We start from the raw sequence: 12,656 nt of genomic DNA on the forward strand, positions 1-12,656 counted from the left end.
CTAAGGGCTGCCCTAACACTCACTGATGATTCTTCTTTTCTCTCCTCTATACCGGCACCTTCGAATAGACAGCCAGACCGGACGCTTCCATCAGCGCACTTCTCTATTTATACTCTGACGCGGCGACGTCATCAGCCGCGCAAAGCACGAGCTTCGCGTACGGCGTAGGTCAGCATGAAGTGGCATATATGGCGGCTTCCATGCATCAATGCACTGTATCGGTAGTTTTGTCTTCTTTAGATTAAAGTTTCCTACAATCGACAGAAACAATTGTAGTAGGGGGAATCAAATAAAGGTGGAGGGCAGGTACGTAAGCGCTAACCCTTCCATAGTGAATTTCTGAAGAGATAAGGTGGAAATGTTGTATTGGAATGCAAAACGGAGGGGGGGGGAACATTACAATATGTAGGGTAGACCGGGGCTAAACGCCCCCCTTAAGAAATGTCACAGTTTTCCCTGCTGAAGGTATAGACCGTTCAAAGTGGGTGTTAACTATGAAGGGCTGCCTAGACTACAAACTGATACAATCACTTTTGGAAACAAACAAAAGAAAAACCTTATAGGTGAAAAATAAGTGAATTATAAAATCGGCCTTTTTGCCCCATTGCTGGGTCAATACGCCTCGCGCCATGGGGCTAAACGCCCACCGTGGGCGTCTTGCCCCAAACTATAGGCGTTATGCCCCGCCTTCGAACAAAGCAAAATTAAATCGAATTATATTTCTACGGTGGACTAAATAAGCCTTTAAAAACAACAGATAATATTTGTCGGGGTATTGTTATAAATTGAGAAAAAAATCAAACGTATTCAAAATAATACAAAGTTTTATTTACTATGAAACAGTATAACTCTCAAAACTAACAGTCCATTGTCTTTATAACGTTGAAGTACTCTTTCTATCCTTTAATCATTATTCCATTCGCTAATATGAGATAGAAAAAAGTAAAAAATTGGTTATAATTAACAGTTATTTTATCTTTAAACAGTATTACTCTCAAAACTTAAATAACTTTTGTACCTTTAACTAGTTTCACTCCGTTTTACTCTGTAAAAACCAGAAAATGTCACACGTTGGCAGAACAAACTGCTAAGTTTATTATAAAACAATAAAACTATTGTCTATAACTTTTAACCGGTCTTACTCCGTTTTTTTCACAATTCTGATTCCTGCTTCTTTACTCCAAAAAGACTGGAAAACGCTGGTAGAACAAACAGCAAAGTTTATCATCAAACAGTAATCTCTCTCTCAAAACTAACTTCTAACAATACTAACTTCTAACTATTCTCTGTAATACTATTATCTTAATAAAAAATATCAATATTAATCAGAGTCATCTGATTCACAGTTTGGACAGATAAATGTAGGGAGTCCTTCAGTGCATTCCTCATGAGCCCAAAGAAGACAGGACTGACACTGAACCCAAACATCCGCGGTCTTGTGCGACTATAAGATTCGCAGCAGATGAGACACGGCCATTCCTCATCGTCGCTCGTTTCATCATCAGCTTTTTGCTTTCCTCTCCTTTTGATCTTTCCGCTTTCCTTTCTTTTCTGCTGTTTTGTTTGCTTTTTAGAGGCGTTGTTCTTGGTTTTTTTCATTGCGAGAGCAGCCTTATACGGCGACGAGGTTAGCACTGCCGCAGTTTCTGTTTTTCGCGTTCTTGTCCGCTTTGTTTGCAGCTTTGGAAGAGGGGAAAGGTCGTTAATAATGTCTCTGATTCCTTGGTTGTTTTGTAGTGGAGGAACGGTAGGTGTATCTGATATGGGAATATCGCCTCCATCTGACTGCATGGGTTGCAGCTGACTGTTCTGAAGTACGCAGTCCTAGTGGCCAACTTCCTGGCCGCACCTCGTGAAGCGGACGATCAGCTCAGCGTTTCTTTGTCTGTCGCCTTCTCCGTCACCATATCGCTGCACCATCTGACACTGATTGTCTACTACAACAATTGGCCGGTTGAGAACTTTGCTTGCTGCGATAATCTCGAACTCCCCCGGCAAGGACGTTGGCACTGCCATGGCCGCGATTCTGTCTTCCATGGAGGAATACCGTAACCAGGCTGGAAGGTCAGCATTGATTGTTTCAATATCAAGGTTGTTATACCTGCTGTAATATTTACACATGTGGTTGATCACGTTGGCCCTTAAACCATCTGCAGCGCTCTTTTCCTGCATCTCTAACACTGTACTCTTCAAAATTCCATAAGTATTCCTCTCAGCTAATTGTAACTGTGGATTCATGCCAATTACTAGACTTCGAAATATACAACGCCCGTCACTACTTGCCTGGACGATACAAGTGCTGGACAAGGCCTCCGGTCGCCTGGTGTTGGTCGATGAGCAAAATGGCAATTCATTAACAGGTGTGGGGCTTTCATCAGCTGGTAGGTTGCAAGAGGCAGCTGTGCTTTCTGCTGGGAGTTGTTCTGTGTGTTCTGTGTCCGGCTCGTCTGTCACCAGCGCCCCCAAAAATGCATCATCTGCAAAAACATTGAGGTCATAGGGCCAAAGACCACATACTTTAAAACCGTGTACAGCTTTTTCCGGCAAAGCAGTCCTCAAAAAGGCCTTCCCAGATGGACCAGCCATGTCGTAGACTGTGATCCAACACCCAGGGTTAGAGACCATCCAACTGTCGGCTTCAGCATTAAATGCACTTTTCAAGGATTTGAAATAGGCTCTGTCCAGCAGTTGCAGCTTATGAGTGCTATGTGGGGGCAATGTGAGAAGCTCAATTCCATTCTCCCGACAAAAATCTATGGCCTCCAGAGTCTTGTGACTGTGATGCCCATCCAGCAATATGATATGGGTGTCTTGGCGAGAGCAGGCTGTAAAACTGACTAAGTGCCTCAACCACGTGAGAAATAGCTCCGAGTCTGTCCATCCACTTTGACTTGCATATCCTACAGCATCTGGTGGCGCGTCTTTCATGAGCGTTTCGACCATTCTTTTTCTTGGAAAGATATACATGGGTGGCACAAAGTTTCCTGTTGCGCTGAAGGCACAGATCAGGGTCACCAAATCTCCCCACTCAGCACTTGTGATTTTACTGACTTGTGGCATTCCCTTTGCCACCATAATCTTACCAGGCTTTTGGACAGTGGTAAGTCCGGTCTCGTCCATATTCCAAATTCGGGACAGCGCGTAGTGATGGGCGTCTAGACATGCTTTCTACATGCCAAAGAAATTGGTCACTTGCGGCTTATTAAAGCCTACAGCACGCGCGATGCTGGTTGACTGAGGCTGACGAATGCTTAGGCCGTGTCGCGAGAGAAAACCTTGCACCCAGTCCTGCCCTGCCATCCATAGCTTCCTATTAAACGGATGGACGACCTGTGCTTTTTCCGCCACATCATATGCAAGTCGCTGCATATCTCGGACTTTTAACCCGTAGAGTCGTCTCTCCATTTCAATGACATGGGATTTCAATTGTAACTCTACAGTTTGCGGCAGGGCTGGTTGGGCTAGGCTTACTATATCTGAATCCTCCAGGACTTCCTGAAGTTCTCTGAGCTTTTCATATCTCACTGATGAAGCATTAAAATATAGAAAAATGGAATTCAATGTGTCCTTGTAATCCTGTAAATAGTTCACTGCAGAATACGCTTGTGCACTTGCAAGGGCAAGTCTATGTGCACAGCAGTGAATGTTAACAATTGAAGGTATTATTCTTTGGAACCTAACAACCACCCCATTCAAACGTCCAAACATAACACTTGCTCCATCACTACCAAGTGCAATAACTTTACGTAAATCAAAACCCTTATCTCTTAAATGAAGTAAAATGGCATTAAATACAGTTTCTGCCTTGCCATCTTTTACAGTTATGTTAGCCTCAAACTTAGTCCACGGATGCCCAGCTTTAACAGCTCTGATATAAAATATTAAATTTTTGTGAACTGTTACATTTTGTGTCTCATCAATGATTATACTGAAAAAGCTGCTTTGATCTTATGACCCTTATTTCCCATAATCTAGAACACTATAAAGAGAGCAGACAAACTTAATAGTAATTAATTGGACCATAAATAAATTCCGGCCCATAGATGGATCTGTTTTACTTTGCCTTTGTTGTCTTTGGGGGCAAGTTGGTTGGTCGGCTTTTACTGATGTCAACAGCAACTGCATGAGGAAAACACTGTCAGTGCCCTACTGAAACCCTTGTGTAGCGTGGGCTTTCCTATATTCCCCATCATAGTGTAACACTGATTGCCATTTGAAGGCCTATGCCATGCAAGTAATCTTTGTGATATAGCTAACATAATTCACAACAGTTGTCAAGTCTATGCCCTCTTTTACTATCATTTCTGTGAGAATCTTCATGCTGGCCTCAGTGTACTGCATGGGTATCATGCTCTCTGGGGGGGGGGCGTCTGTTGTTGAGGGACACATTGAAATCACGATCCTAACGGTTGCACTGTCAGCTTTGCTGGTGTTGTATTGCTGTTTAAACATAACAAAGTCCCGGACGTCATAGTGGCGTTTTGCGGGGTTAGCAGCACCCAGGGAATCGAACAGGTCAAAGGTGCTCTTACCTTTAGGAGGCGTTGTTTCCTTAGGAACTCCCTCTCCTGTTTTGGTCCCCAAAAGCTGACACAATTTCATGTAGTCCAACTCCCCCTCGATTGCTGTGGGTGCTGCCATGTTAGTGACGTCAAATCCTGTCTTTGAGGAGGATGGCGGCTTTGCTTCCGGTCCTCTGCTGCTGCCTACCCGTCTCTCAGGGAGCATCCCTGCAGCATCAGCGATTTGCTCTGTCCCGGTTGGTTTCTTACGTATTCAGGGAGGTAACTGCTTCCTGCAATAGCAGCTGCCCAAGTAGTAGCGTCTTGCCAAATGTTTTTTGAATTAGCGTGTCAGTCAGCATCTTGCAGGATCCCCATGAGATGAGTTGAACTCCACTTCACTCAAAATCGTCATTGTCTGATTGCTGAGTTCATACTCGTTCCTCTAAGTCTAGAACTGTTCACCCATGGTGACGCTGTAGTAAAGGTAGTAGAGACAAGTATATAATAGAGAGCAAAGCGGAATTGGCTTTAAACTAGCAAAGTCGGTTTACTAACGCAAAATATTACGCATGTTACAGCTGGCGGCGTTAAACAAAGACTGTCCCAGGAGTGAAAATTTAATAGGCATATGAAATAAAGCTGAGTGACCATTGGCCTCGTTACTGGATGTTTTTCACGTGGCCTAGTTACTTAGAGATGATAGGATAAAAATTGTTTTCCACATGACTAGTAACTACCCAGCTTGCAGGTCATACTTTTTCATCCACAGCTCGTCTGCCCTAGTCAGAGAGGCCATACAAATTTCAGTTGGTTCTACACCTATGTTGAGCGTGGCTTGAGCAAGATGCAAAGTACCTCTATTATATCTCAAAATAACTCTATTGGACAACAGCCAGGGCAACTTCAGATTCTACTCTGTTCTTCCTAACAAACACTTTTTTGAGGCAATGAACCCAGATCAGATTAATTAGTGATTCATTGGCATTGGTTGTTTTTCCATGGGTCATTTTTTAAAGCAACTTTTCATCTGTCATTCTTTTATAAATGGGTACAAGGGCTTGTGCTGATTTAAAGGACAGGTAAGTAGAATTTATTTCCTTCATTTTGTGGGGGTTCATCCCCTTTAGCTATAGCTCTGTTATAGAAACACCACAAGTTCTCACCCATGGGCCACCTGCTGTGATGTGGGCCATCATCAGTGGACATGTAGTGAAACAAAGTGGCCATATGGCATCTTTCATGACATTGAGATCATGCAGATTATTCAAAATAGCTCCCCTGTAATAATTTTGCAGCATTTGCAGTGATTGGGAAGGCTCAAAGCACCTATGGGACATGGGCCCCTCCTGGGCCACCCTTTATGGGCCATTTTACACATCAATGGGCCATTGCTTGAAATTAATGGGCCATCTTCAAACTCTACAAATACACCAAACGTGTATCAATATTTTGGGGAATTATTAATAATGACAGGTTTTGCAGTTTTAACTTAAAAGTTTAATGTTAATATAGCTATTTGGTCAAGAATTTTACGTGTCCTTTTCAATAAAATTAATAGGATGCCTTACTTTTTGTATAAATTAGAAGAATAAATGAGAAAACAAAATGACAAGGAAACCTGTACATGCTCATCAGTAATTAGTCTTTATTTGATGAAACCAGTTTAACAATCTAACATGTAAATCTCTAACAAGCCTACTTAAAGTCTAAAAGGTCCACTTTCATACCTGATAAAAAAATCTATCAAATATCAAACTTCCCTCGTCTATCCAGGGAGATATAGCAGAAAATATATTATATTATCATAATTTCTCTTCAGTAGGTAAAGAACATTACTTTAGGAAACGTGCGTTTTAATAATGTTGATCAGTTCTGTGCATAAAAAATGAGACCAATCAATTACTGTCTACCTGTTACAAAGAGTTAGTGAAGTTATCTTTTTTTACTGCACCACAGATTCAGTGCATCTTCATAACTAATCATACTACCGAGAATCTTAACTCTCAGCAGATGATCACCGGTTCTGGACTGAGCCTACACCTTTGTTTAGTGACAATTAAGTTTTGCTGGGAGAACACCCTCTCACACCCAGAAGTGTGTAATGGAAGAATTAGAGCAATCTGGGCCAGTTTTAACAAATCTGGAATTTCATCCCTGTAGTGGATGGATAGTAAATTCCAAAGCCCAGCCATGCTGTCCACAGGGTATCTGCACTGTTTGACTATGGTTTTTGCTATCAGCCACTGGCCTTTCACACTCTGGCTATCCAGCACTGCTTTTGATGGTTGATGGTTGAAGACCCGCAGAAAAAAAATCAAACCACAGTTACCGAAAGTACTTACCCTAACAGAAAAAAAAAATCTGATTTCTGATGACATTTCTTTTTTTTTTTTAAGTTTTAGGCCAAATTGTATTTTACTGCATGATCTTAAAATAATTTATTTTTCATTCCTGTAATTTATTATCAAACCAAAGAGTGAAGTAAACAGCATTGTCATTTATGAACTTTAGCCTATTTCTTTTTGCCTTAATATGTTCATATAACTAGCAGATTCTGTCATATATAAATTGAATTCAAAGGAGTTTTAACTTACAATGTCTTCTCCATAAAAAGCCAACAGGTTTTCTATCTCTGTATTTCCATATGCTATGTGGTGTGGCTCATGATTTATGGTCCTCATAGCCATAATGTAGAAAGAGTCCAAAAGAGACTTCTGAGGGAATCTGGAAAATGAAAAAGAAATGCAAATACAAAAATGCAAAATAATAAGAAGCATAATTTTGCTTTTTGAAAACATGGGGTACTTGGAGAATCCCTTACCTGTGGCTGATGTTTTGAATTAGTTGGTTGATGAACTTGGACTTAATGGCACTGAGGTTGGCATTCCTACTCTTTATCCTGTGACCCATGAATTCCAGGTGGTCATCAACCTCTTTTATGCCTTCTTCAAATTTCTGGATATAAGTTGAATGGGGGGTGTCACCAGCTTTATAGCAATCCAAATCCTGGTACCCTAGGTTCTAGATTCCGGTATTGCCAGCTCGATCTTGATTTCATATATAACCCATATTGCAATACCAGGCTCTAGTGCACAGCGGCCATGTGAGGCTTCCGTCAATCAAATAGAACTGCTCCGCAGTGAATCTGCAGTTGAATGTCATCAGAACAAAATGAAATGTAAAATAAATTTAATTCTGCTTTATTTAATTTTATTTGCTGTATTTAAGATATCTAAAGTGAGAAATAAATAATATGTTTCTAAAAGAAAAAGGTATATCCAATGTTTTTGTATTTTTGCTTATAAAAGAATATTTAGTCCTGAGATAGAAGACACAATACAAGTGCTTGCCGTGTTGTGCCAAGTTTGACAGCTACACTGGATGCCCGATACCATTATAAGGGCTGCGCAACGGCTACACCAAAATCAATTTTTAAAACAGAATGTTGCTTATATTGTGGCACTGACCTTCGACTGCAAGATATTTTCAATTCAAACTTCTAAATCCGCGTCAGACACTTTGATTCTTGTCTCGTCTGCACGAGATTATGTCAGCGCAAGGCGGGAAAGGCAGCTTCAGGCGGCCAAACCTGTGACGTACGAGACTTATGACTTCCAAATATGGATCCAGGCAAACACAGCTGTGACGTTTGACTTCCAAATATGGAAGCGCCCCAGGCAAAATTTTGAAGAAGAACGCCCTCAGATTGTCGCTGTTCGTCAGAGCTAGTGAAAGTGACTCCAAGGTATATTAAATATTAAACAAACTAACTTTCACGTTGCTCTGACACTCAGGGTAAATCCTGGAGGCACAAGTCCAGACATACCTAAACGATGATTTCATAAAGAATTTTTTTTAAATATGAAAAATAAAAAAATTATTAAAATAAAGCAAAAATAAAAATGATAATCAACCACCTCACTGGAAGAAATAAATGGTTTATTTCTTAACATATAATCACCTATTTATCAACAAAATACACATACCTTTCATATAATGATCAAAATAAAAAGCTCAATCACCATTTCTTTAAAGTGAATATACTTATGTATTCTAACAGAAAATGGCAGGACATTTCATATAAAAAGACAGTACCTTGGCTATGGCAACATCCAAGTGTTCCTTTTGGAAAACTAAACACAACTTGGTCACAATAGGCATGACGTCCATCATAAGGTAGATGACATATAAAGTTTCTTTCTGTGCAAGCTGTTTGAGTAACCCTTTTGCTTTTGGATCCTTAAGACCTCTGGAGTTCAGGTAGGTAATCAAAGCATCAAGAGTGCGGTAAATGGCATCTAGGGCCTCATAGAAAGACATCCATCGAACAGCGTGAATCTCCTTGTACTTTAGAACTGGATGTAGCCACTTGCAATACTCACACACAACAACAACAGCTTTGCGTCGTTTTTACTGATTTATTAAACCGTCAACTAAAAAAATAATTGAAATGAAATAAGAAAATCATCTCATATTCTTGCCCTAGTTCTTTTATATAATGCTATTAAGTCGCTTAAATAACATCTTTACTTAACAGTTGCATGTTATCCTATCTTTATCTCCAAAATATAAGTAACTCTTACCGACTTTGGGCTATTCTAGTGTAATGCAAGCGACTGGGTTCTAAATGATTGTGTAGTAAATCTCATCTGGCGCACTTTATGGGCCAGATTCCTGTTACAAGAACACTTGTAATTACGGCTGTCTCAGCATCTAATATCAGCCGATCTCATTCCACGTGGAATCACATTCTATCCCATCATTATCATAAGCGCGCTAAAACAATTGTTACTCAACACCGATGCGACAAGAATTCTGGGCCTTTAAACCAATTTGATGCCATCAGTTCCTCTGGATACAGCCCTCTAGAAGCATGGTCGGCCGGGTTATCATTGGTTGGCACGTAGTGCCACTGACTAGGGTCAGAAGCGTTTTGAATCGTCTGAATCCTGTTGGCTACGAAGACATGAAATCTTCTTACATTGTTCTTCAAATATCCTAGCACTATCTTGGAGTCTGTCCAGAAATACTCCTTGAGGTTTTCATAGGTAATTTCAGACTTCAGCAGAGTACTCATCTTGATCGACATTGTGGCTGCTGTAAGCTCTAATCTCGGAATTGTAGTAATCTTGAGTGGCGCGACTCGAGATTTGCCCAACACGATACAGCAGTGGCACTCGTTTTTGTTATTCACTACTCGAAGGTAGGAGCATTGGCCATATCCTCTAGTACTTGCGTCCGAAAAGTGGTGTATCTCTGCTGTGACAATTTTTCCAAAGTCTTGGGGAATATAGCATCTTGGTAAATGAATTTCCGCTAGCTTTGGCAATTCACGCAGCCATTTCTCCCATCTTGGTCTGAGCTCTTCTGATATTGGATCATCCTTGCTGGCTTTGGACGCACACATCTCCTGCAGTATCTGTTTGCCTAATAGGATAAATGGTACTATACAACCCAAGGGATCGTAGACAGAGGCAACAGTCGAAAGAAATCCTCTTCTAGTCATCGGTCTTTCATTCAGTGTTAACTGAAAGCTGAGCTGGTCGCTATGGGTATCCCACTGAATTCCCAATACTCTCTCTGTGGCAGGTAAAGGCAAATCAACAGTGGTGCTCTGTGCCCCTCTTTCTGATACGGGAATACTCTCCAAAACTTCTTGGTTGTTGCTAATAAACTTGTGAAGTCTTATATTTGCTTTCTGAAATAGCTGACGTACGCCTTCAATAAGCTGCTTTGCCTCCTCAGCAGAATCAATGCTTAATAACAAGTCATCTACGTAAAGGCAATTACCAGCTACCCAGCAAACCTTCTCATCAAATTCTTCTCCATGGTCTTCAACCAGTTGTTTCAAAGCAAAGTTAGCACACGCAGGGGAACAGGCAGCTCCAAACAGGTGAACTGTCATCCTAAATAGCTTAGGTGTGCCTTCTAGGTCTCCATCCCACCACAGGAACTGGAAGTAGTTACGATCTCGTGGGTCTACCTTGAACCGATAAAACATTCGTTCTATGTCTCCTACAACGGCTACTGATCCCTCTCTGAATCTCAGGAGACATCCTATCAGACTGTTGGTGAGGTCTGGACCTGAGATGAGGTTCTCATTCAGGTTAATGTTCTTATATCTCGCTGCGCAGTCAAATACTACCCTGAGCTTTCCTTTACGTTTATGGTAAACTCCATGGTGCGGCACGACCCATCTGTGTCCTCCAGCTACATCTTTGTCTGGAACAGGTTCAGCTTCTCTGCTTTCTATCATCGCGTCCATGAACTTCTTATATTCGGCGGCAAATTCTTTGTCTGCAAATTTCTTTCTCAGATGCTCAAGTCTTCTCATGGCCATGGGCATGTTGTCAGGCAACTGTGGGGCATCAGTTCTAAATGGTAGAGGCATGGTATAGAAATTGTCTTGGTCTTGATAGATTGTGTCTTTCATCTTCCTTAAGAACTTCAAGTCATCCTGGGACAAGGAATCTTCTGACTTGTGCTCATCCCTGAAGTCCGCTTCCAGTAACTGAATTATCTCTGGCTCAGTTACTGTCTCTTTAACCTTTGTTCTGTGGACAAAAGTCACTTCTCCTCTATCATCGACTCTCAAATCCTTTTGTATTTCTTTCCTCATCACTCTGTGACTGAGGTGATATTCATCTGTGTCTTCTCGTCCGGTCCTTCCCACGACGCTCCATCCCAGGGGTGTCTGTATTCCATAGGGTTCCTCGTTTGCTCCTACTCTGACACTAAGGGGTACCAATGCACGAGAGCAGTTGTAACCTATAAGTAAACCTGCGTCGCAATTCTGGAGCGGTGCAATTTGGCTCTGTATACTTTGCAGGTGATTCCATCTTCTTGCATCCGATGGTCTAGGTACATGTTTCTTGTTGAATGGTATGTTTTCTCTTGTATAACAGGTTGGTAGTGCTATAGTTTCTGTTAAGTTAAAACCTCTTACAGTCAATCCTGGAACCTTTGAAGTTTTGACTACATAGCTGGAGTTGACTGTTGAAATCCTGATACTTGTAGGTACGCTTTCTGCATTCAGCTTGGCTGCTAACTCGTCGCTAATGAACGTAACATCACTTTGACTATCTAGAAGAGCATATGTCAGGATTTCATTCCCGGAATTTCCTACAGATACATAGACTGGAATTGTCATTGAACTGATAGCTCCCTCTTGGCAAGTACTTGACAATGTTCTTACATGTTGATCTTCTGGGTGTAGGACTTCGTAGTCCCCATGTAGTATGGCAGGGTGTTTACGACCACATCTACTGCATTGTTCCTTCCTTTTACACTCCTTGGCTAAGTGACCATTTCTAAGGCAGCTTAGGCAAAGACCTCTTTTCTTTATAAACTCCATTCTTTCTTGTGGCGTTTTTCTTTCGAAGTTTCGGCATTCTCTGATGTCGTGTCCTATTTTCTCACAGAATGTACAGGCATTTTTCGTGACAGGAGGCATTGGTATAGCTTGATCGCTCGTCTTCGTCATAAGGCTGGTGGAAGTGGGGGTTTTCTTGCTAAATGCAGTTTCAGCTGGTCTCATAACAGGGTTATTTACAATGTCGGATTCCTTTTTTACAAACTCTACAAACCTCTTGAAGCCTGGGAAACCTTATGATTCTTCGACAATTCGGGCCCATCTTCGTATGATCCATTCAGGTAGTTTCTGAAGTAACTTCCTATTTTCCCGACAGTCCTCCAGGATCTTCAACTCTCCTACATGATCTGTTGCTGCTAAACACTGCCTGAGAAAATCTGATAGTTTTCTAAGTCCCTTACTGTCTCTACTGTTAATCTTGGGCCACTTTTCTAATTTGTCTCTGAAAGCCTCTGCTATCAAAAATTTATCACCATATCTATCTTCAAGTATCTCAAGGGCTTCAATGTAAGCCTCTTCTGAATCTAAGTAAAACAAATGATCCACTGTCTCTTTAGCTTCTCCTCTGAGGTACCTCTTTAGGTAGTACAGCCTCTCACTGGGTGGGATATTTCTGCTTTCTATTAGAGTCTTGAATGCTAGTCGCCATGTTACATATGTTAGATAATTTCCCTCAAATACAGGTGGCTCTGGAATCGGTAATCTACTCAGGCTAAACTTCTAAGGCCCTCACAACATCATGGCTATAGCTGCTGTCTGACTCCTTCTTAGTAGTATCT

At 41.3% G+C, this 12,656-nt stretch overlaps 2 protein-coding genes across 2 annotated transcripts; both read right to left on the bottom strand.

Moving 5' to 3' along the window:
• Nucleotides 1-1,245: 1,245 nt before the first annotated feature.
• Nucleotides 1,246-3,120, bottom strand: LOC147762505 (uncharacterized). Its single transcript, XM_087010802.1, has 2 exons — nt 1,837-3,120; nt 1,246-1,592 (listed from the first exon to the last, which is right to left on the bottom strand). Exons 1-2 carry the CDS (start codon nt 3,118-3,120, stop codon nt 1,386-1,388), a joined length of 1,491 nt encoding a protein of 496 aa, XP_086866928.1. The 3' UTR covers nt 1,246-1,385.
• A 6,177-nt stretch (nt 3,121-9,297) lies between these two features.
• LOC147762506 (uncharacterized) lies at nt 9,298-11,988 on the bottom strand. The gene has a single exon (XM_087010803.1). The coding sequence runs from the start codon at nt 11,986-11,988 to the stop codon at nt 9,298-9,300; it is 2,691 nt and encodes an 896-aa protein (XP_086866929.1).
• Nucleotides 11,989-12,656: the final 668 nt, after the last annotated feature.

Source organism: Lingula anatina, chromosome 4 (genome assembly GCF_051362555.1).
Source record: "Lingula anatina isolate TDL-2025a chromosome 4, LinAna3.0, whole genome shotgun sequence".
NCBI lineage: Eukaryota > Metazoa > Brachiopoda > Lingulata > Lingulida > Lingulidae > Lingula > Lingula anatina.

Bases quoted from the DNA above. Each gene is read 5' to 3' on its own strand.
- LOC147762505 (XM_087010802.1), bottom strand. From the start codon at position 3,120: ATGGACGAGACCGGACTTACCACTGTCCAAAAGCCTGGTAAGATTATG. The intron at 1,593-1,836 runs GTTGGCCACTAG...TCGCAATGAAAA, and splicing joins TCACGAGGTGCGGCCAGGAA to AAACCAAGAACAACGCCTCT.
- LOC147762506 (XM_087010803.1), bottom strand. From the start codon at position 11,988: ATGACGAAGACGAGCGATCAAGCTATACCAATGCCTCCTGTCACGAAA.